The 20331-nt window shown below is 36.7% G+C and overlaps 4 protein-coding genes across 6 annotated transcripts in view; 2 read left to right on the top strand and 2 right to left on the bottom strand.

The window, feature by feature from the left end:
- LOC120775131 overlaps positions 1–16030 on the top strand; it is a 39846-nt gene extending 23816 nt beyond the window's left edge. For all 3 annotated transcript variants that reach the window (XM_040105160.1, XM_040105161.1, XM_040105159.1), the window contains exons 2-8: positions 3228–4922; positions 7737–7954; positions 8045–8197; positions 10456–10585; positions 13663–13860; positions 14708–15405; positions 15478–16030. In XM_040105160.1, the coding sequence (XP_039961094.1) occupies positions 3380–4922; positions 7737–7954; positions 8045–8197; positions 10456–10585; positions 13663–13860; positions 14708–15405; positions 15478–15945 (3408 nt within the window). In that variant the 5' untranslated portion in view covers positions 3228–3379 and the 3' untranslated portion in view covers positions 15946–16030. The remainder of the gene's footprint in view (positions 1–3227; positions 4923–7736; positions 7955–8044; positions 8198–10455; positions 10586–13662; positions 13861–14707; positions 15406–15477) is intronic.
- The window catches only part of LOC120775130 (nascent polypeptide-associated complex subunit alpha, muscle-specific form), a 64720-nt gene extending 48222 nt beyond the window's left edge, over positions 1–16498 (bottom strand). Inside the window, exon 1 of the mRNA XM_040105158.1 lies at positions 16105–16498. Coding sequence (XP_039961092.1) covers positions 16105–16300 — 196 coding nt within the window. The 5' untranslated portion in view covers positions 16301–16498. The remainder of the gene's footprint in view (positions 1–16104) is intronic.
- A 499-nt stretch (positions 16499–16997) lies between these two features.
- On the top strand, positions 16998–19228 carry LOC120774469. Its single transcript, XM_040104125.1, has 5 exons — positions 16998–17167; positions 17223–17526; positions 17594–18196; positions 18257–18865; positions 18938–19228. The coding sequence occupies exons 1-5, from the start codon at positions 17079–17081 to the stop codon at positions 19172–19174; spliced, it is 1842 nt and encodes a 613-aa protein (XP_039960059.1). The 5' UTR covers positions 16998–17078; the 3' UTR covers positions 19175–19228.
- Positions 19229–19349: 121 nt separating this feature from the next.
- Positions 19350–20275, bottom strand: LOC120774471 (exosome complex component CSL4). Its single transcript, XM_040104127.1, has 3 exons — positions 20018–20275; positions 19704–19952; positions 19350–19639 (listed from the first exon to the last, which is right to left on the bottom strand). The coding sequence occupies exons 1-3, from the start codon at positions 20201–20203 to the stop codon at positions 19424–19426; spliced, it is 651 nt and encodes a 216-aa protein (XP_039960061.1). The 5' UTR covers positions 20204–20275; the 3' UTR covers positions 19350–19423.
- Positions 20276–20331: the final 56 nt, after the last annotated feature.

Below are 20331 nucleotides of genomic sequence, written 5' to 3'. Positions count from 1 at the left end.
ATATGAGTAATACTAGTGAATAATGAAGAATTTTTCTTTGTATATATATTTTTTTCATAGAGGAAGCAAGCTGCAAAATTTGTGCGTGCAGATATTAACAATAAAAAACTAATCAAATTTGGCGCTTAGAGCAGCATTTAATTCAAAATTTTCACATTCTATGCAGGCATGTATTTAGTAAATATGAATGTACATATATCGTCCAACACATCGCATCTGAAAGCATTGCGCATTAACCATTTTCAAAATCCGCACATATGTACATATGTATGTACATGCATTTATTGTCTCGTAAATTCCGCTAAATCTCCGCGCGCTGACAATTTTCAAATATTTTTTATGAATGCGAGAATTTATGGCCGGTTGGTGCACATTTTTGCGTGTAAAAAATAAAACCAAACCAAAACAAAGCAATGCCGCTCTGGGCTAAGCATGTGTGTGTGTGCGTTGGCAGGTATGCGCCTGTAGTTGTGTTTGTTATCGCACAAAAAATATTTGTAAAGCAGCCAAGTTGAACGAAGAAATAGCAAATTCTGCCGCTACGACAACAACAACAAGAAATAACAAATGCAAAATAGAGTACATAGGTATTTCTTTGTTGCTGTTGTTGTTGCTGCACAATATAGTTACGCCGGAGCAGCTCTCTTGTCCCAGCACTGGGACTGTCCGCTGCTGCAGTTATTGTTGTTTTTGCTGTTGTTGGCTTGGCTGCGCATGCGTTTATTACATTCGAATTTAAATTTTCAAATTGATTTGGATGGTCAAGGTTAGACAAGGCGCTTTGTTGTGGCCATATGTTGATAGATACATACCTACATAGATATATCGTTTTATGCTGCCGACTGACCGCAGAACAACTGCACGTGGCTCATGTGGCCACAGTTCGCTCTGTGCTAAGTAAAGTAGTTCTGTTGCTTTAAACACACAAAGACATGCATTCACACAGCGATTTCTATAGGTGTGTGTGTGTGGGCAAGGTGGACACTTATGCTATAATACTCTGAGTGAAATCGTATAAAAATCGTTCTAGCTGCGATATAGTTCACAAATAGTCGGGTCTAACCACGTTTAAAACAGCAATTTGCTTGAAGAAGTAGGGATGAGAAATAGAAATGAAATGTAAGCCCATTTATCGATTATCGACATTTGATCGTTAAAAGATCATAGCTTTTTTTGAAAAAAAAACGCATAAAAAATAAAATTCAAAATTAAAGAAGGTAAGCGTGCTCGTCTTCAGTTAACAACAACAACTGGTACGAGCACTAGTAAAAGCATCCAAGTCTTTTATTTGGCAAATTCGCGAAAGTAGCTCAAGTCAACTAAAGTTAAGGGGTTACTCGGGTTTACGGGTTTCAAAAAATCATATTTTTATTGTCTTGTTAAAAGACCTTTAGAATATTATCCTAAATTTTCAAGTTGATCCGAGTAATAGTTTCTATGATACAGCGTTGAGAACTTGTGCGCTCAAGGCTGACTAGGCTTAGTGTGCCTTTAAACGCTTTGGCTCGAAATTGTGTTTTTGAAGTCGGTTGGCAGGATTTTTCGAAAATTACTCAACCGACCTTCATGAAATTTTACACAGGTTTTTGAAATACAATTCTTAAATATTTGAACAAAAGATGTTTTCTATTACAAATCGATGAAATTTCGCGAAATTTTCATTTATTTTTTTAATATTTGCCAAAAATCCAATTTTCAGTTTAACATATTAGGTTGTCAAAAAAGTCTTGCGGTATTTTCGCTAGTTGGCGCTGAAAGCGCGTAGTTCTAGTTTTATTCGTCGCATCGGGTCATGCTATACCTTTTTGGAAAGCTCATTTCACGCGCTAACACGTGTTTGATCGATTGTCGTTTCTTTTAAGTCGTTCGTGAGTTATAGTGTCGCAACCATGGAGCAAAATGAAGAGAAAATACGGCATGTTTTACAGTACTACTACGATAAAGGCAAAAATGCATCTCAAGCCGCCAATAAAATTTGTGCAGTTTATGGACCCGATACATTTTCCATTTCCACCGCACAACGATGATTTCAACATTTTCGTTCTGGTGTAGAGGTGGTCGAAGATGCGCCACGCTCCGGAAGGCCTGTCGTCGAAAATTGCGATAAAATCGCTGAATTGGTCGAAAGAGACCGGCATAGTAGCAGCCGTAGCATCGGTCAAGAGCTGGGCATGAGTCATCAAAAAATCATTTCAATTTCAATAAAAAAAAATATAAAAAAAATTTCAATAAAAATACCGCAAGACTTTTTTGACAACCTATTATTTTTTTCCAAAAATTTCAGAATTTTTTGTTAATAGTGTATGTTTTTAACAACAAAAAGTTCTAATAAAATTTGTAATTTTTATGAGAAGAAAAATTTTTAAAAAAGGACTGGTTTTTACCCCTTAAGGACGGAGCCTGCTTTAGAGGCTTTAAAAAATCGAGTTTTTTGAGGATTTTTTTGGGAGGGAAAGAATTAATTGATTAAAGCGAAATTTTTAGGGTTTATAGTTATATATTTGAACATCTTTCACAAATTTTTTGGATACGAAATCTTTGATATTCTGCCTTTGGGAAGCAATTGCCCGATGCATCCCGCATGTGCATTTGTCAGACGGCGGGCAGGATCAGAGCGCGGTTTCTATCGGAAACTAAAAAATTCAAAGAGATTCGTATTTGTTTATAACTTATCTTTTAGTTGAACTAAGATAAGTCCAAAAGAAGTATAAAATTCTAAATTTTTTTTTTAAATTAAAAAAAAAGTGGTTTTGATCAAAAAATTTTACTTTACTTTACTTTACTTTACTCAAAAATTTGTACAAACTTGACTTTTCTTATTTTTTTATTTTAAATAGAAGATAATTTAATGATAAAGATAATAAACTTTGCCTCAATTCGACATTTAGTTTTTTTTTTCTATCCTGCCCGCCAATTAAGAAAAATCGCAAAAATGAAATACAGAAAAATCGCGTGTCAAAGTTTTCGCTTTCTGCCCAAGCGCTCAAATATCTGTTATACGCTCGGCCACTATTTCCCTTCTAGCTTCGACAATATTTCCAATTTCCATCTATAACTTTGGAGACATACTTACGCTACTTGAAACTGTAGCTCGATATATTTACGTAGTATTTTCAATTTTAGCACAATTAAAGATATTTACACATTTATTACAAGCTATAGGTCATAAATCGAGAAAGATATAAATCACAATGTTTTTAAGCCGCATCTTTCTTTCTTTATTTCAGTTTCAAACGGCACTTTGTAAGGAAAAGATGAGCCACTTGGTCGTTTAAAGAGAATAAAAAAAAATAAAAATTACAAAAAACATTTGAAAATATTTACCGTTATAAGAAGTATATAAACAAACGTGCATACAACAAAACACACATAAGATAAGATGTCAGCCGACAACGCAAAGACACATAAAATGACTGGTCTACGACTACATTTTACAAGCATTTCGCTGGCATTTGTCATCCTCACGTTGCTCATCGCTTACAGTCAAACGACCAGCGCGGCGGACTACGATGGCGAAGGCGGTGCCAGCGAGCTCGGCTCCGCGGGCGATGGCGGTGGTGGCGGGGGCCTAAATAGTGAAATAGTGAGCGGTAATGACGAAATCTATGAAACCGCTGTGCTGCAACAGGACATGGAGGAGCATGCGAAGCGCCAGAAGCTATTAGAAGAAATGCAGGAGATCACTGAGCTGGAAGGGAATGCCGATTCGGCTGCAGCACCCACAGCACCCACAGCCGCCACCTCGGCACAGCCCTATGATATGAGCAATGAGTCTGTGAACACGATAAGAGCGCAAGCGCGTATTGATGACGTGATGACCGACTCGCAGGAGATCGAAATGATGGACAGCAGTACCTTAATGAACGGTAGTGCAGCCCGAGCGCCCATACCATTGCCACCAACTGTATTGCCGCACGCAATGAGCACAATGATACCTACCTACGTGCGTCAGGGTAAAGCTGAGCAATTTCCGCGCACCATTAGCGGTGGCAGCGTGTCGGTTGAGGAAGCAGACGCCAATGTCTCCGCTTCCGATTATGTGGAAGACGAGGAGCACATGCACGTGCGCACGCAGAAGGCGCATAAAATCGATCCGATCGCAATGAAATTATATCACCACAGCGACGCAGATGCGGAAGATAATATGCTGAAGGATCAGCAACCGGCGCCGCCATCCCAGCACGAGCAGCAGCAGCAGCATGTGGCGCCACCGCAACCGCGCACGCAGCAGCTACACCCGAACAGCTCGGACGAGGACTACTATGAAGACCCACAGGATAGCTTGGAAAAACTGCAATTGCATCAGCACCAGCACAAAGGCAGCGTAAGGCCAACAGTGGCGCCCGCCTCGCCACTAACACCGTCGCCGCCCATCGCAGCACAGCCGAAGTCAGTGTCCGACGTCGATGTCAATGTTGCGCGCCAGCAACCAGCTGTGCCACAGGCACGTGGCGCCGCTTGGACTACAAGTGGCCCGCTAATGGACGCCGCAGCCACACCAACAACAGTGGCAATACCGGTATTCGGCGAGAATGCAATCGATGCCATCACACCGAACATTGCCGCAACCACCAGCTCAGCGATGGCAACAGGTTTCGATACAGAATCGGCAGCAGCAGCAGCAGCTGCTCTTTCCACGACAATGCAAACACCAACAACAGCAACCACAACAACAACAACGACAATAACAACAATGCGCCCAGCAGGTAAGCAGGGCAAACAAATAAATATATCGCGCGGCCGTAAACTGCTGCCACACGAACAATTACGCAACTACATCGAAGATGCGTACATTCGAATGCCGCTGGCCGTCATCGTCGACCCGTCGGCAGATGCGCTGGAGAAGACGAAGGCGCTGTGGCGTGAGGCGCTACGCACCAATCTAAATATAAAAATTGTGCTCGTCTCGCTGAATGCCTCAGGTGAGTAAACGTAAACGTAAACACAGCCTACAGCTGCCCACATACATACACACATACACAATTGTACGTGCGTGTGTAACCACTTTAAGCTTGAGTGATTGTTTGGCTTGCATGAATGCGCGATTGCGCCAGATTTGTATGGCAATAAGTGGAGTGGTTTAGCGTAATCGCTTTTAATGGCGCGCTTAGCGAGCGTCAGGTGCTGTCAACAATTTCGGAAATATGCGTACGAAATATTTCGCATTCCCAGCAATTAGTCTATATAAGCGAATAATTTGTTTGCTATTTTCAAGTTTCCAATATTTGACATTTTATCGGCTTAAAAAATGTTATTATTTTCATTGTAAACTCCGAAATGAAAGTGAAAGCTTTCCTCCACAGTCGATATTTTCTGGTACAACAGAAAGAAAAGAGTGACCACGAGACAATTTATTGTATCAACTATTTAGGATGCTAAAAAATAATGCTTTCGGTGCATTTCCAAGACTAGAAATGTAAGGAGCAGCCCACGTAGCAGTACGTTTTTTTTTAATTAATGTGAAAGTTTTCCTTAAACAAAAATTTGTATTAAAACATTTTTTGGCAATATTACGATTCTTTCGGCGGTATTTGAGAAAAACAAAAAAAAAACAAAATAAGAGTGAATTGCATATAAAATTGTGGAACTTTAAAGTGAAATATCTCGAAAACTATGAGTCTGAGGACGGTATATGTGTATACATTTTTTTATCCTGAGGACCTCCTCTATCCATCCGTACCATCAAATCTCGGCGCCGAAAGAATCGTAATCGTGCCCATTTTTTTAATAATCTTAAACAATTTTAGTAAAAAAAGAATTTGAAATATTTTTTGAATAAAAAATGGATAAAAAATCTTCTATATAAAATGCTTAAATTTTACAAAAAATCAAAAATATAATGATTAGTTGTTGTTGTTGTAGCGTCAGCTAAATATTCCTGCAGTAATTTCGTGGCATGGCACCGAGTGCGTCCTACCGAACAGTCCTTAGCCGGATTAGTCTTTTCAGGTGTTAAAGACTTATTATTTTTCATATTTTTGAGCACATCATTTGAAAACCACAAATATAGCAAGCAGCCCACGTGGTAGAACGTCACTTAATTTGTTTATTTAATTGCTGCTCTTTTCCGTAACTTTTTGCATATTTAAGTTTAGGAAAATTTCCCTGGAAATTTTTTGCTTTCAAACAGCAAGTAATAATTACGATGAGTCACAAAAATGGCAACAACACAAATTTTCTAATGGAAAATCTCAAAAATTTAGCTACTGGGGTGATCAGCTAACAAATTCAAATATTTACGTGGAAGCGATTGTATATATTTCTACACACTACCTAACAAAAAGTGAGGCTTTTAGAGAAGGAAGAAGCATCGAAAGCCGGTGTGCTGAACTTTAATCCGCTAAACCTTACCTACTCCCAACTCATGCCTCAGCCACGGGACTAAGTATTACTTCATGAGAGAGAAAAAAACATTTAAGTCTCTATTGCACGGACTGACTGACGCCTAATAAGTTGTAAATGTCTCAATTTTATCATAACTAGAGGTGACGCTTCGCAGACAGCTTTCCATCTTACAGAGGACTCGCACATAAGAGCAGTCTTTATATTTGAAAACCGAGGGCAATGATAGATTACGTTCCCACGACAGTCGGGTTTACGTAAACGGAACGGACCCGAATTGTTTATCCGGTCAAAAACTGTCAACTCGTCAAAATTCTACCGTTACCACAACAACAACATAGAATACGTGTTCAGAGTCTTCTATACACGCTGTACAGTCGGACAATATGGACTAAAGTCATGACAATATTTGTATAGGTAGCTTGTAAAGCACCCATGGTCAATGAGTACAGAGTTTGTTTGGAAAATAATAGGACTGATTTTCTTCCGCCGCGACTGTACTTCGGAACGTGTGCGCAACGACGGGATTCGGTAGAGGGTGTTCCTAGCTAACGAACTGGGCAGTTGTCTCCGATCACCTGGAGGATCAGGACAAACATTTTCACGCGCCGTATTTCTGTGAGTGGTGCTGGTCGAAAATGCAGCGTGTACGCGATTAAATTTGATATGATCAAGCAGGCTTGCCCAGATGTTGCTTTAGCAAGAAGTGGTGTGTTTCCTTAGCACCAGATGAAGACTGTGATGGGAGACCTGCGACTTCGACAAACACCGACAATGTTACTCGTGTGCACAAAGTTTTGAACTCAAACCGTCAACGCCAAATTTTGCGTGGAAGTCCTCAGGAGACTCAAACGAAGGGTCAATCGGGTCCGACAAGACATCGCAGCCGATTGGTAGTTGCACCACGACAACGCCCCTGCTCACACCGCTTTTCTTGTGAACAGCTACTTAATCAAGGTCCGCATCGCAACGCTTCCGCAGCCGCCCTACAGCCCAGATGTGGCCCACGGACTTTTTTGTTTCCTTGCCTGAAAAGGCCGATGAAAGGCAAGCATTTTGAGACGACAGAGAGGATCCAAACAGCATGCACCTCGGCTCTTAAGGCTATTACAGGGACGCCTTCAAGGCCTGGAAATCGTGCTGCATCGACACAGAAGCAGTCTATTTTGAGAATTTTTAAAAAATTCAATCAATAAATGTTTTTAAATCGTCCCAGTCCTATTACTTTCAGAACAAGCCCTGTATTTGCCTTAACGCATTCTATATTATATATTCTTCAACTCCTTTAACTATACTTTAGTAGCACTTAAGTGAGTTGGTGTATGCTTCTAGAGTTACTAATTATGATTTAACTGAGTGCCACAATCATAAATTAATGTAAAACTATTTTCTAGGTATACCGGCCGCCTATAGCTTCAATAATACGCGCCAATTTCTGGCCGGCTTGAACAGCATCAAGGTGAAAGATGGTGGCAATTCGTTTGTCGGCATTGTGCATGCCTCGGAATTGGTGCCATACGACAGCGCCGTCTTCATATCAACCGCAGCGATACCGCCGCACACCGAGCTGGTGCAAGATGCCGCCATAACGCTGCTGAAAAAGCGCATTAGGGTTAGTAAGCGAGCAAAGTATTTTTTTTTTTTTCATTTTTAAATTTAAAATTTATTTACAAATTTTCTTTGAATCGTTTGAATGCTACAGCTCTACCTCATCTGGTATGGTGAACGTTCGGCCAGTGAAAACGAGACACAGGAGGCTGTGGGCGGCATACTCGGCGAGGTGGCCATACGTTCGGGTGGCGAAGTACTGCATCTGGTGGGTAGCGAAAACTCGCAGGAGCTGGAGGGCAGCACGGTAAGCGCACATTTGTCTAACATACACACACAGGTACGCACATGTGAGGCATTTCAGATAAGGAGCGCCTTTCCCACTCTCATTCGGCGGTCTGACATATGTACCGCTATTGGGGTATAGCGGGTAATTGATTGATTGATCGCAAACGAGTTTACAAATGTGCTGGCGAATTTTTTGTTGTTTGTTTTCTGTTTTTGTTTTACTTTTCCACTTCTTGTCAAGCGGCGGTGCGCAAATTTAATTGCCATTTGTAATTATAATTGCTTATACAACGCTCGCCAGCCAGCTAGCCGCTGCCGTGCTGCTGCGGCAGTACCTTAGTTGCTAAGTAGCGTAGTTTTTCTTTTCCAATTTCAAAACAAGTACAAGTTTTCAAATGCAATATTTATTATAAACGTTGTTGTTGTTGTTGGCATTATGAATGTTTACGCGGTGCCTAGTGAAAATGGCAGAAAATCCCAACTGAAAGCTGAAAACTTGTTTAAATGCTAAATACCACTGTTAGCCGTTAATAGCGCTGCCACTGCTGCCACTGCTGCTACAGATTGCCGGCAGCTTGCGGTTGTGGTTGGCGTTGCGCACTCAGCTATCCAGTTATGCAGTTTTGATGGCAAGCGCGATATAGTCCAAGTCACGGGACAGTGGCAAATTTCTCAACAAATTTTAGTGAATTCCAAGTGGCACATACTAATTTTACAGGGGTTGAGTTTTAATTTTAAATTTGATAAAATTAATCAGAAATAGTGTTGAAGCTAAAATTCAAAATCTTTACTTAAAAACTAAACTAGTCATCAAAAATGCTTGTGAATGTCACCAGGGTGCGAAAACGAGGTTTAACTAACACAACACTGCATGATGGCGGTGTAAACCTAGCATTAGGTCAAGCGTTATAAAAGCGAAATTGGAGGTAAAAAACACTGGTAATTAAATACGTTGTCATTTGGAAAATCAACGCACCATGAAGTTGGTGGAAAACGCTTGAAATTGAAAGCGAGTGGCTGGGTAAAAACACTCACACACATGCATGAATAAAATAATTTTTATACCCTGAACGGGGTACATTAAAATTGCTACGTAGTTTGTAACATGCAGCAGGAAACGTGGAAGGCGCTAGAACTCAGTTCCCATGACTATCGGGTGCAAATAACCGGTACATAACCGGATTATTATGCGATACAGAACTGTCAACTCTGCAGTACTCTTCGAAATTGGCTTGACATTCGGGTATAAATAACCGATACATAACCGGATTTTTATCCGATATAGGACCACCGTCCTGCGGAATTCCCTTGACATTCGGGTACAAATAACCGATACACAACCGAATTTTTATCCGATATACGTATGATTCGAAATTACTTCACGACAACAACAACAACCTTATAAAGTGTATAAATAACATATCAGCGTGCCGAACTGAGTCAATATACCCAAATGCGTCTGACGGCCTGTGTGTATATACGGGTACAATTCCCTCAGTTTTTGAGACATCATTCTAAAATTTTACACACATTCTTTTCTCAACAAAAATCTACACATTTGTTGAGACCTGGACCACTATAGCATATACATATGTAGATACCATACAAACTAATGAAAATCTATTCCTTTCAGACAAGGTTTATATTTTACGAGCTATTTTCACGAAATTTAAAACGAATTATTGTACAAGGCAACGGTACATTCTCCGACTAAATTGTTGAGATCGGACCACTATAGCACATATGTAGCTGGCATACAAACTGGCCGCTCAAAATAATTTTTTTTTTTGTGAGGGGTATCGTAACGTCGGTAAAACAGACGTTAAATGATTTTTTTTTTGTTTCATATTGCATTGGCAAAGCGCAGAATATGATATTTGAACGCAAAAGCGTGGAAAAGGCGAAAACTTATTACAGACATTGTGTATATACATAAATGTGTGAGTATAAAATGAAAACGAAATGAATGCCATGGAAAATTTAAACTTTTTAAAGTACTTTGTTTTGGCATTCAATGGAAACCAGGTTACGGAACGTCAACAAAGTGAAGGGTGCCATCCTTTAACTCGTGAACAAAACATACTGGTTGACAATTTTTAATAATCATGATTTTCAACGCATATTTTTATTTATTTTGAATAGTTTACAATTTAGTAAATCTTGAATACATATGTACATACATACATATGTATATAGTAATATGTATAAGAACAAAAATGTCACATAATAAGTAGTAATAACAATTTATACAAATACTTTTTATTTTCGCGCATGCAGCTAACACTTGTCGCCGACGCCTATGTGGGCACACAGGAAGTGGATATACCAGTCGATACGACCCTTTCGAGTCTACACGTCAAAATCGATGCACCCATGCGGACGGCTACGCTGGAGACGCCCAACGGTGGTTAGTTCACACATACAACACATACACGCACATTTACACAAATTTGCACAACAACAACAATAACTAATTCAAATACTTTCAAGTTGACTAATATACGATACATACATAGTATGTACCATATGTTTAGAGAAGCAATCTATTGCAGCGCTTTAATTCCTTAAGCAATAACACTATGCGGCTACTAAAAACAGCACAATAAACATGAAAATGTATTTAAATAGCGTAACTTAATTTGTTTGTTATACTTTTATTGTGTCCTTGTCCTGTTCGTTCAAAATGTATAACTACTAATCTACACTCCCGGAAAACTGTAAACTGTGAATTGGAGCTTTAAATGAAAGCATTTCACCATAACAATGTTAAGCTTTAATGTAATCGGTATACATAATATACTGTTAAACTTATTAAATATATTTATATTTATTGTAAAACAAAAAAGAATAAAAATAAAAAGCAGTTAGTGTTAAGGAGTGCTGCGGAAATGAACATTTCGCTACACTGTGCGCCAGCTACACTAGTGTGCGTGTAAATTATAACATTGATTAACAATAGTCGTTAAGTGTGTTTATTATTTCGAGCTACCTTATAACCGTATAAATGTAAATATGTCTATTTATTTGCATATTACTTATATACAATCTAATTCATACTGAACTGTTTTATAATTTTTATATTTAGGTTCTAACGTTCTACTGTGTGTCATTACTGTTAAATGTGTCGAAATTAATAGAAACTATTATTTTATGGTAGTATTTTATATCGTAGTACAAACCGTATAAATAAATAAAATGCGTATACATAAATAGTACATTCATACATACATATGTACATATGTATAAAACAATTATATACCTATGTATATTATGCATAACGTAGAAAGCTACATTATATATTTTTATAAATATTAAACGTATAATCTGTGTTTAGTTGCTTAAGTGAAAATAAAAAAATAAATATTATAATATTTTTATGTAAGTCATTAGTGAAATAATAATAAATGTTTTTTATTATAACCACTATATATTAGTTAAAGTGCTTAAGAAATGTAAATGCTTCAAGTTTCCGCCGCTTTGTCTGTCAAACGTAAGTACAAAGTTTGTTTGTCTGTATGTTCGCAACGATGGATTATGTACTTGCTCGTATGTTATATCTGCACATTGTATAGTATATAAATATTTTTGCACTTTGTCCATATAAACTCATAATATAACAATAATTACACATTAAAAGCACACCCGATGCACTTTCATATATACATACATATGTACATAGTAAATCAGTAAATTCACGCACACATATGCACTAAATGTTTCAGATAAAAACATCACTCAATATGAAATAGTATTTGTATTAAGCATATGACTCATCTCACATTATAAGCCTTTTACACTGTATTTGGAGAGATTTTTTGTAATATTTAAATAATTATTTAAATAATTATAAACATTTGAAAAAAATTATAAAATAATTGAGGAGATGCCTATACCTAATTCGAACTATTTACATCTCCTTGGCATCCTTAGTGTCGTGCGACGAAGAAACACTGATGATTTAACGAATTCTGACAATATTTAATAATAATAATAATGAATATAATTAATTATCTGTTTATCTGTCGCATAGCCTGAAGACCCACTGCAAACATAATTAAGAGTTGCATATAGTACTATCATAAAGTAATAATCATAACGAACCGAAAACGTAGCGTTGAAAATTGTTATAGCGTAAACTCATTTTGGCATTTAATCCCACAAAATTTTTTTTAAACAAATGTAAAAATTAATAATTTTACGATGCGTTATGACAAGTTGTGAGTCCCCTAAGTAGAAAACGTTTAGTGCTGGTTTAAACTTAAGCCTACATATAGCAGATAAAATTGCTCTAATACAGAAGGTCCTTAGCTAATAATAAAACAATTAATTTGAAAAAAACTGCAATAATTTCAAATAACCCTCTTTTTTATATGAGAAATCAAAAAACTTAATAAATTAAAATAAAACACATTTTCTTAAAAAAAAAAACAAAAATAGAGAGATCATTTGTATATTAAAGTAACGATATGTATAAAGTGTTATACTACTACAACCACTATCATATAACGGAAGTAAAAAAGTAGCATCCGATAGCGCCGATTACACAGAGGCGACTACATTCACATACATATGTATGTATGAATGTCATCTATAAAATCAAGTTGACAGCAATTGCATTTGGTAATACTAAATAAGAATTTAAGCGTTTTTGTTTCTTTGCGTTGCACTTGCGAAATAATTAATATACACGTAATAATATATAGACATATGTACAATATATAATGCGGTAAGAGCCGGACATTATATACAATTAGTGTAGACATATAAAACTACGTAGTATATTGATTGGTACACCTTTAATGAATTAAGCTTCCCTTACCTTATTTTAGTTAACTACTTCTTGTCATTAACCTTGAGTTTTATGTCTTTTGCAAGATATACGGTTTCAATATGTTATTTTACATAATGATATTAATTTTGATTGTTTTCATCTACTTTGAAGTGTTTCATATACATATCAGAGTTTATTTTGTCAACTATTCACAAAAAAAGTTATAACACAAAACACACAAGAATTCTATTGAATCTGTTTTTGCTATTTGAGAATTCACTAACAGCTGATTACCGCACATACACGCATATGTCAGTAACAGCTGACTCGTTAGTTGGTGTTGCCACATAAAACTTGTTGGTCTTATGGGATTTTTGTCATGAAATTTGAGATTTTAAATTCACTTTTTCCAATTACGCACACAATATAGCAATATGTTACATAAATATATTAAAAATGTGTTTCTCACAAACAGATTACGAAACAATAATTAGTAAATAACAATTCATTGAATTCAATTTCTTATATAAAATATATGTACATATGTATTTTTCACACCGCAATTCTACTTATTATTATTTATTATTATTTATTTACTTAAAATAACTATGAGACAACTGTAATATCTTTCAATAATTTAACTGACTCACATTTTTTGTAATCTTCGGATTATGCAACTGAAATTGTTTTAAATCTTTTCTCGCTCACAACAGATATTAACTTAAGAAAGCTTGTGAAGTTCAAGTCACTTGTTCTTACACTTGGAGCAGATGACAGTCGATTAGATGCTTACGTTCCCTTGAATAAACTACGCAAGGCCACTGTTTACAAATTGAAAGTGGTACCGGAATCCTTAAACGATGAGTACAGTGTATTCGTTCGCGCCGAACGTAAATCAGATATGTTTTTGGGTAAGTAACAAACAACAGTCAATAAGTTTGTTTGTATGGAGCGTATTATACCCGTTACTCTTTCACGTACAAGGTTCAAAATTCGACTAAATTAAAAAGAAGAGCGCAAACAATTGTGGAAGATTAGGAATCTATAAGTTTGAAAGAAGGTAGTCGGTCGAACTGACGCTAGTGCATACATACATATGTATGTATGTGTACTAATTCAGGATTGAAAGCTCGTCTGAGAAGAAGACTTGTGTGAATTTATGATAAGCTTATTATATTTCAAAATGCGGTGATAACATATTCACCCAGTATTGACATGATTAAATGAGCACAGCGTGTAAATTTTGAAATGAAAGAGGAAATATAAGTATATTATATTGGAATTAATAAAAAAACAGTTTCCAAATAAATAAAACTGCAAAACAGTTTGGAAACAACACACAGTTATTTTTACAGCGACGTTAATTTACGTCCGTATGCATAAATCATTGTTTATTACATGTACGAGTCTTTAGGTATTTCAAAATAAGCTAGAATTAAGCATTTTACAATGACGTAGTTTTGTTATTGTTTTTCAATTAATATTCAAGAATTAGAGATAAGGATGCACGTAACTTCCATAAAAATACATTAATAGGTACATATGACTGAAATAAGTGGAATGCGCAAGTTCGATTTTCATATATCAATGATTGCAATTGAAATAATTATAATTTAAGCTTATAACCTTGAAGCCAGCGCAAGCCAAACTTTTTCCTCATTGAGATTAGGGGTATGACATACTTAACATCAGTAAATAACAGACGTATTGCTTTTAACTTATTTTATAAGTTATACTTTATAATGTCATACTTTTCAGATGATCTCATTAAACGCTTCGATGCGTATTTGCTGAGGGATCGAAATACTTATCCTGTAAGTTCATATGGATCGCGCTTGTTTAGTTTATCGGAAACGTCCCCTGGGAAAACTCAAAGAACACACAGTGATTTACGTTTTGGTAGCAATGCTGAACTACAAACAGCATCAGCTGAAACAGCAATAATAGGTAATTCGGATGTAACATTTCCAAAGGATGAAGTGGAGACATTCTCTGACAACGAAATACAAAGCAGTCGACCAATCATACCAACAAACAATACTGGAATGCCTACATCAGTCGTTAATGTAGATTATAAATATAACGGTGTGCCCCGTGGAACAACAGCCACTTTATTGCAACGCGACACAACTAAAATCGAAATGGGCCTGCAATCACAACTACTTCTGGCTCCAGGCATGATGGGAACGCTGGAATTTGAGGTGACTAATACCCGCACCGAAGCAGTATATCACAACATACAGGTGATTGACGAAAGACGTTTTCTCTTACGTCTAAATCCGCAAAGCCTATTTTTGCGTGCTGGTGAAATGACCAAAGTTGTAGTAACCGTTTTAATACCGAATGGCACCCCTCAAGGAACCACGGATAAAATTACATTCACCTGTCATGGTGGCGGTACGGCTACTCTATCTCTCAACTTGAAAGTGGTCAGCTCAACTACAGTTGACTTGCAGGTATATAAATATATAAAATACATATATACATATATAAAATACAATATTCTAAGCATTATACTTTTCGTACAGGATACGACAGCACCATCTATTTCGTGGACTTTTGGCAGTCGCTGTGATAACGTTAATGCACAGTCAACTGATTGCGCGGAACGCTTCTGGACACTAGACATAACCGCCCAAGATTGGCAGTCAGGCATATTACGTTTGCAGACGGTGCCTTCTAGTGGACTACTGTACCGGAATAGCTACACTGTTGCCTCTACAGAACCCTTGAAAGCTACGTATATAGCAACGTGTTGCGAACCAAAAGTGGCACTTACAGCATTCGATGTCACGGGCAATCAACGCTCATACAACGTAGATGTACGCGATCTTGTGCTCACTGAAGCGTCTATAGCTGCAATAGTGTTAGGCGCATTGCTGCTGCTTCTTTTAATAATTCTCTTAATTTGGGCAATTGTTTGGTGTTGTCGGAGACGTCAAGTTTCATTGGATCTTCCCACGTACCGCTCTCACTCCACACGTAGTATGGAGTAAAATGAGATAGTCGGGGAAGTTAATTTAAAATGTACATACATATGTTTATATCCACTTTTAATCGAAATAAAGAACCAACCTTAGATGTCGTAAACGTATTGTATTGGTATCCTATTATGCGCAACAAGTGCTTATGTTTAAGGTAAAGAAAACACTTACCTCGACTAATCGCCACCGGCGGTAATAGCAAAGGCTTATTAGGAAAGTCATCAAATGTTAGACCCGTAACAGACGCGCTCAAAAGTGGGTTTTTTACAACAGCACTTGCTGTCGGAATTGTAGTCAACCCTGGACCAGCTGCCACAGCAGACGCAGTGGTTGGACGTGACGTGTCACCTTTCTGCTTCTCTGACATTCTTCACTGTTGCTACCAAACGAGCTATTAATTCACCAATACTAATATTTTTTGTTACTTTTACACACTTTTGTACAATGTTTAAAAGGGAAGGATCGAAAATTCAAAGCTAAATTGTAACTAAACCACCAAAAAAACAATAAACTGAAGGTATTTATGAAAGCCAAATTCTTCCGTATGAAGTGCAAAATAGCTATAGTCAAACGAATAAGTATTTAGATTAAAGGGGTGTAAGGGATGCAAATGCATTATTAGAGAGAGGTGAGACGGTAGCTTTCACTGACAGTTTGGTAAATTGATAAGCCTACAATTGTCAAATGATAAATAACAAACTACCTTAGCGTTGAAGTGATGCCGTACTCTTAAAACTATAACATTTATTTCGAAAAATTCAGATTGATCAGGGTATTTCATAAATATTAAAGAAAAGAGTACAGACACTTATATGTAAAAAAAATTGATGAAAGTTTTAATATTTGTATTTTACTGGCCCTCTTTTTCTATCATTTCAAAATTTTGTGTAATTATCAAATGTCAACTGGTTAAAAAGATATATAAAAAAATAAAAAATATTAAAGAATATAAATAATTCCTAATTTGTATCGGAGTACCAGCTGATTAACACAACGTGTTTAGATAGAACTGCAACTAACTTCAGGATTCTTATGTACATATGTATGTACGCGAGATATAAACATTATTTTTTATGCTCCTAGTTTTTCTAATCGCAAGAATTTAAAATACAATAAAAACAGTTACTTAAAATAAATATTGTACAATGGAGGTCGTTCAGGAATTACAGGAGCGCGCTTTGCCGGTCTACGAACAGTTGAAAAGATACAATATCTGTGACGATTCTGAAATCAGGTAAACACACCATAACATTTAAATTCCTTAATTTCAATTAAAATGTTACTTATAGTAATTACAAACAGAAGAGGGAATCCTTCGCACTACAGCTTACACAAAAGAGTGTTAACAGTCGTACTTATGTGGAATATATTATACTTGAACGTAAGATGTATCGCTTGGTTGAGCGCAAGGAGGCCAGCTTTAAAACTGAGGTGCGAGGTCTGAAGAATAACCTTATAAATCACATTACAAAATTGTATCGGGAGTGTCTTCAAAAATTTCCGGAAGCTGAAGGCTTGTGGAATCACTTCATAGAGTTCAGTAAACATTCGAATCCAGCACAAGTACTTGGCATCTATGAAAAAATGCTCACTGTAAGATTGAAAATTTTAAATAATAAGAGTATATTATTATTATTTAACTTTATTTTCTTTTCTTTAGTATCATGGATCAAACGAAAAAAACTGGGTGGAAGCAGCACTATGGGCTTTCAGCAATGATAGCGAAAGTTTTATATGGCAAGACATTTGTACAAGAGGATTACAGCGACATCCTAATGAAGAGATACTTACCAAAACATTATTTGATTTATTAGTGTTTGTTGCACATAAACGATTTGAAGCTGGTCAGAGACTCGATTACGAGAGCGCCTTAAGACAAGCAGAATGTGTATATAGAAATAGTCGCACAACTATAACTAATTTGCAATTTTTTATTGGTTTGGTGCGACGTTGTGAAGAACCTCCATTTATTAACATTACAGCACCCTTACAATTAAAGATTATTGAAGATCTGGTGGAACGTTATCCATCACAAGAAAAATTGTGGGATTTTTTGGCACAGCGGGAGTTACGCGGATTTGCCCTGAGTGATTTAAAGGAACATGCTCAAAGAAATGAACACGCCAACAATGTGGCTTCAGAAATTGATAATCTGGACTCTGCTGACAATGGTTCATATTTGACAATGCCGGTGTTCAAAGATCGCACAATGGGACAACGTATTGAATTATGCGCTAAGGTATATGAAACAGCCTTAAAAACGGTATGTAATGGTTCTAACAAGATCTATATTGTTTTATAATAAAGTACTTTTCTCATGCAGCTGAAAACTCGAACAATCTGCCACGATTACATTAGCGCAATGTTGATTATAAATGAAAATAATGAAACAGATTTGAAAACAAGACGGAAATACTTGGCGATGGCTCTAAAAATGGGTCATGAATCTGGTCTAATGAGTGAGGAGCATTATTGTGTATTTTTGCGTTTATTAATCGTAACTGAAACCGGAAGGAAAATCGCTGAGTCCATTCTAAGTGAAGTGTGTTCAGCATACAAATCTGTAAAATTGTACGAGGTATGGCTTTCCTACTATATAAGTCAAAACGACTCAGACATGGTTGAAAAAATTCATGCCAAAGCAGTGAAGGACCTAGGAGATAAATCTGGACCAATATTTGAGTTAGCTATTCAATACTTCAAAACACGATATGATGAAGACCGTTCGACCCTTGATCGATTGTACCGTGATGCTATTAAAATGACTAATCCAAAATTTGGCATATTTCGTGCTCAATATCTGGAGTTTTGCATGATTAATTCTCCTTTTGACAAAGTGCGGAAAGAATACGACCATTTAAGTCAATTGCCGCCACCCTGCCTAAAATTGCATGAAAAAATGGCTGAATTGGAATCCCAAGTTATTTTAAGGGTAAGGTGTAAACTGTGGCTGTGACTATACAATTTAAAAAGTAATCCAATAACACCCTATTTTTGTTTTCAGACTAAAAAGGACACTGAGCGCCGGCGACAGGTGTATGAGAATATGGTATTACAGTTTGGTAAGGAAAACACATCGGTTTGGATGGAATATGTGCGTTTTGAATGTTCATTTGGTGACAAAAATCGTGTAGCACATATTCATGATCGAGCGAAGGCGACCTTAAACGAGAATTTAGTATACCCCTTCCAAATGGAATATGATTTAAAAAAGGAAAATTTCAAAGCCGAAGTTGATTAAGTCATGTTTACCTACACAAAATAAAATAAAGCTTAAAATAACTTATCTAATGTACAAATTTTTTCACATATTTATTTGGAATTTAAATTTCTGCACCAACTACGGTTATATTAAATGAAAACGTAAATTTTCGTTTCATACAGCAGGTCGGATAAAAAGAAAAACCAATTATAAATTCTTTTTTTTTTGTTTTTATTATATTAGCAGATTTTTTGTACTAAAATTACGAAGAAGGTTTTCATTTACATCCTAAGTTAACTTCTCGGTTTTTAAAGAACTTTCTGCGACAATTTTCGCTACCTTCCGTGGTTCTTTTACTAGCGTATTTGGGCATTGCATTTCTGTCCAACTGACAGGTACCATTGGTGGACCATTCGCCCCGCTCTCGCTAGACGTCGCAACTACTACACCCAATTCGTTTTCAGCAGTACTTAATTGGTAACACGACAGCTCAGTTTGAGGTAACTACAAAAGATGTACATAGTTAATTTATTGTAACAAATTATGAATATATATAAAATTAAATTACCACTCGAGCCAGTATCACATCGCCTGGACGGAATGATTTATACATTTCAACTCTATCCTTTTCAGTAGCACGTACATCTTCTTTACGTACTATTCCCCGATAGGTACGTTCAAGTATGTGATCTCCAATACATATTATAGAGCATTTGGCAAAACGTTGATTTACTTGCAGAACACGCGCTGTTATTACATCGCCCGCAACTGGAACAATAGTCTGGCTACCAGCACACTTAACTTCTATGTATTTACACTAATTGCGTGATTTTAACAAATTATTAGTATTACATTTCTTAACAGCGAACATATTTAGAGTACCTTATCCTTCTCTTTGACTTGCACGCTTCCAGCCAAGGTAGCATAAATATAACCGCCACGTTCATAGGTTCCTTGACCAGCCACAGTAGTCTCTTCCGAAAGGCATAAGCGTTGCCCAGGTAGACACAGGATAGCCTCAGCATTATCTGAATTAATCGCCTTTTCGTTATTTGAATCAATTTCCATTGTTTCCTTTAATTTATTTATTTGAAACTCAAATTAATAGACTTTTATATATAAACACGACACACAGCTGTTTGAAATGATCGGCAAGGCAGTGTTATAAATTATCATTACCACATTGCCAGCTATAC

Source organism: Bactrocera tryoni, chromosome 4, assembly GCF_016617805.1.
Source record: "Bactrocera tryoni isolate S06 chromosome 4, CSIRO_BtryS06_freeze2, whole genome shotgun sequence".
In the NCBI taxonomy this organism is placed as follows: domain Eukaryota; kingdom Metazoa; phylum Arthropoda; class Insecta; order Diptera; family Tephritidae; genus Bactrocera; species Bactrocera tryoni.
Note: the sequence above shows the minus strand (reverse complement) of the source record. Positions and strands in the feature narration are given on the sequence as shown.

What these genes read in the sequence shown, in the direction of transcription:
- LOC120774469 (XM_040104125.1), top strand. Translation starts at nt 17,079, where the DNA reads ATGGAGGTCGTTCAGGAATTACAGGAGCGCGCTTTGCCGGTCTACGAA. An exon ending in TCTATGAAAAAATGCTCACT is followed by an intron (nt 17,527 to 17,593) that starts GTAAGATTGAAA and finishes TCTTTTCTTTAG; the next exon opens with TATCATGGATCAAACGAAAA. An exon ending in AATCCCAAGTTATTTTAAGG is followed by an intron (nt 18,866 to 18,937) that starts GTAAGGTGTAAA and finishes TTTTGTTTTCAG; the next exon opens with ACTAAAAAGGACACTGAGCG.
- LOC120774471 (XM_040104127.1), bottom strand. Translation starts at nt 20,203, where the DNA reads ATGGAAATTGATTCAAATAACGAAAAGGCGATTAATTCAGATAATGCT. An exon ending in AAGTCAAAGAGAAGGATAAG is followed by an intron (nt 19,953 to 20,017) that starts GTACTCTAAATA and finishes TCACGCAATTAG; the next exon opens with TGTAAATACATAGAAGTTAA. An exon ending in ATGTGATACTGGCTCGAGTG is followed by an intron (nt 19,640 to 19,703) that starts GTAATTTAATTT and finishes CATCTTTTGTAG; the next exon opens with TTACCTCAAACTGAGCTGTC.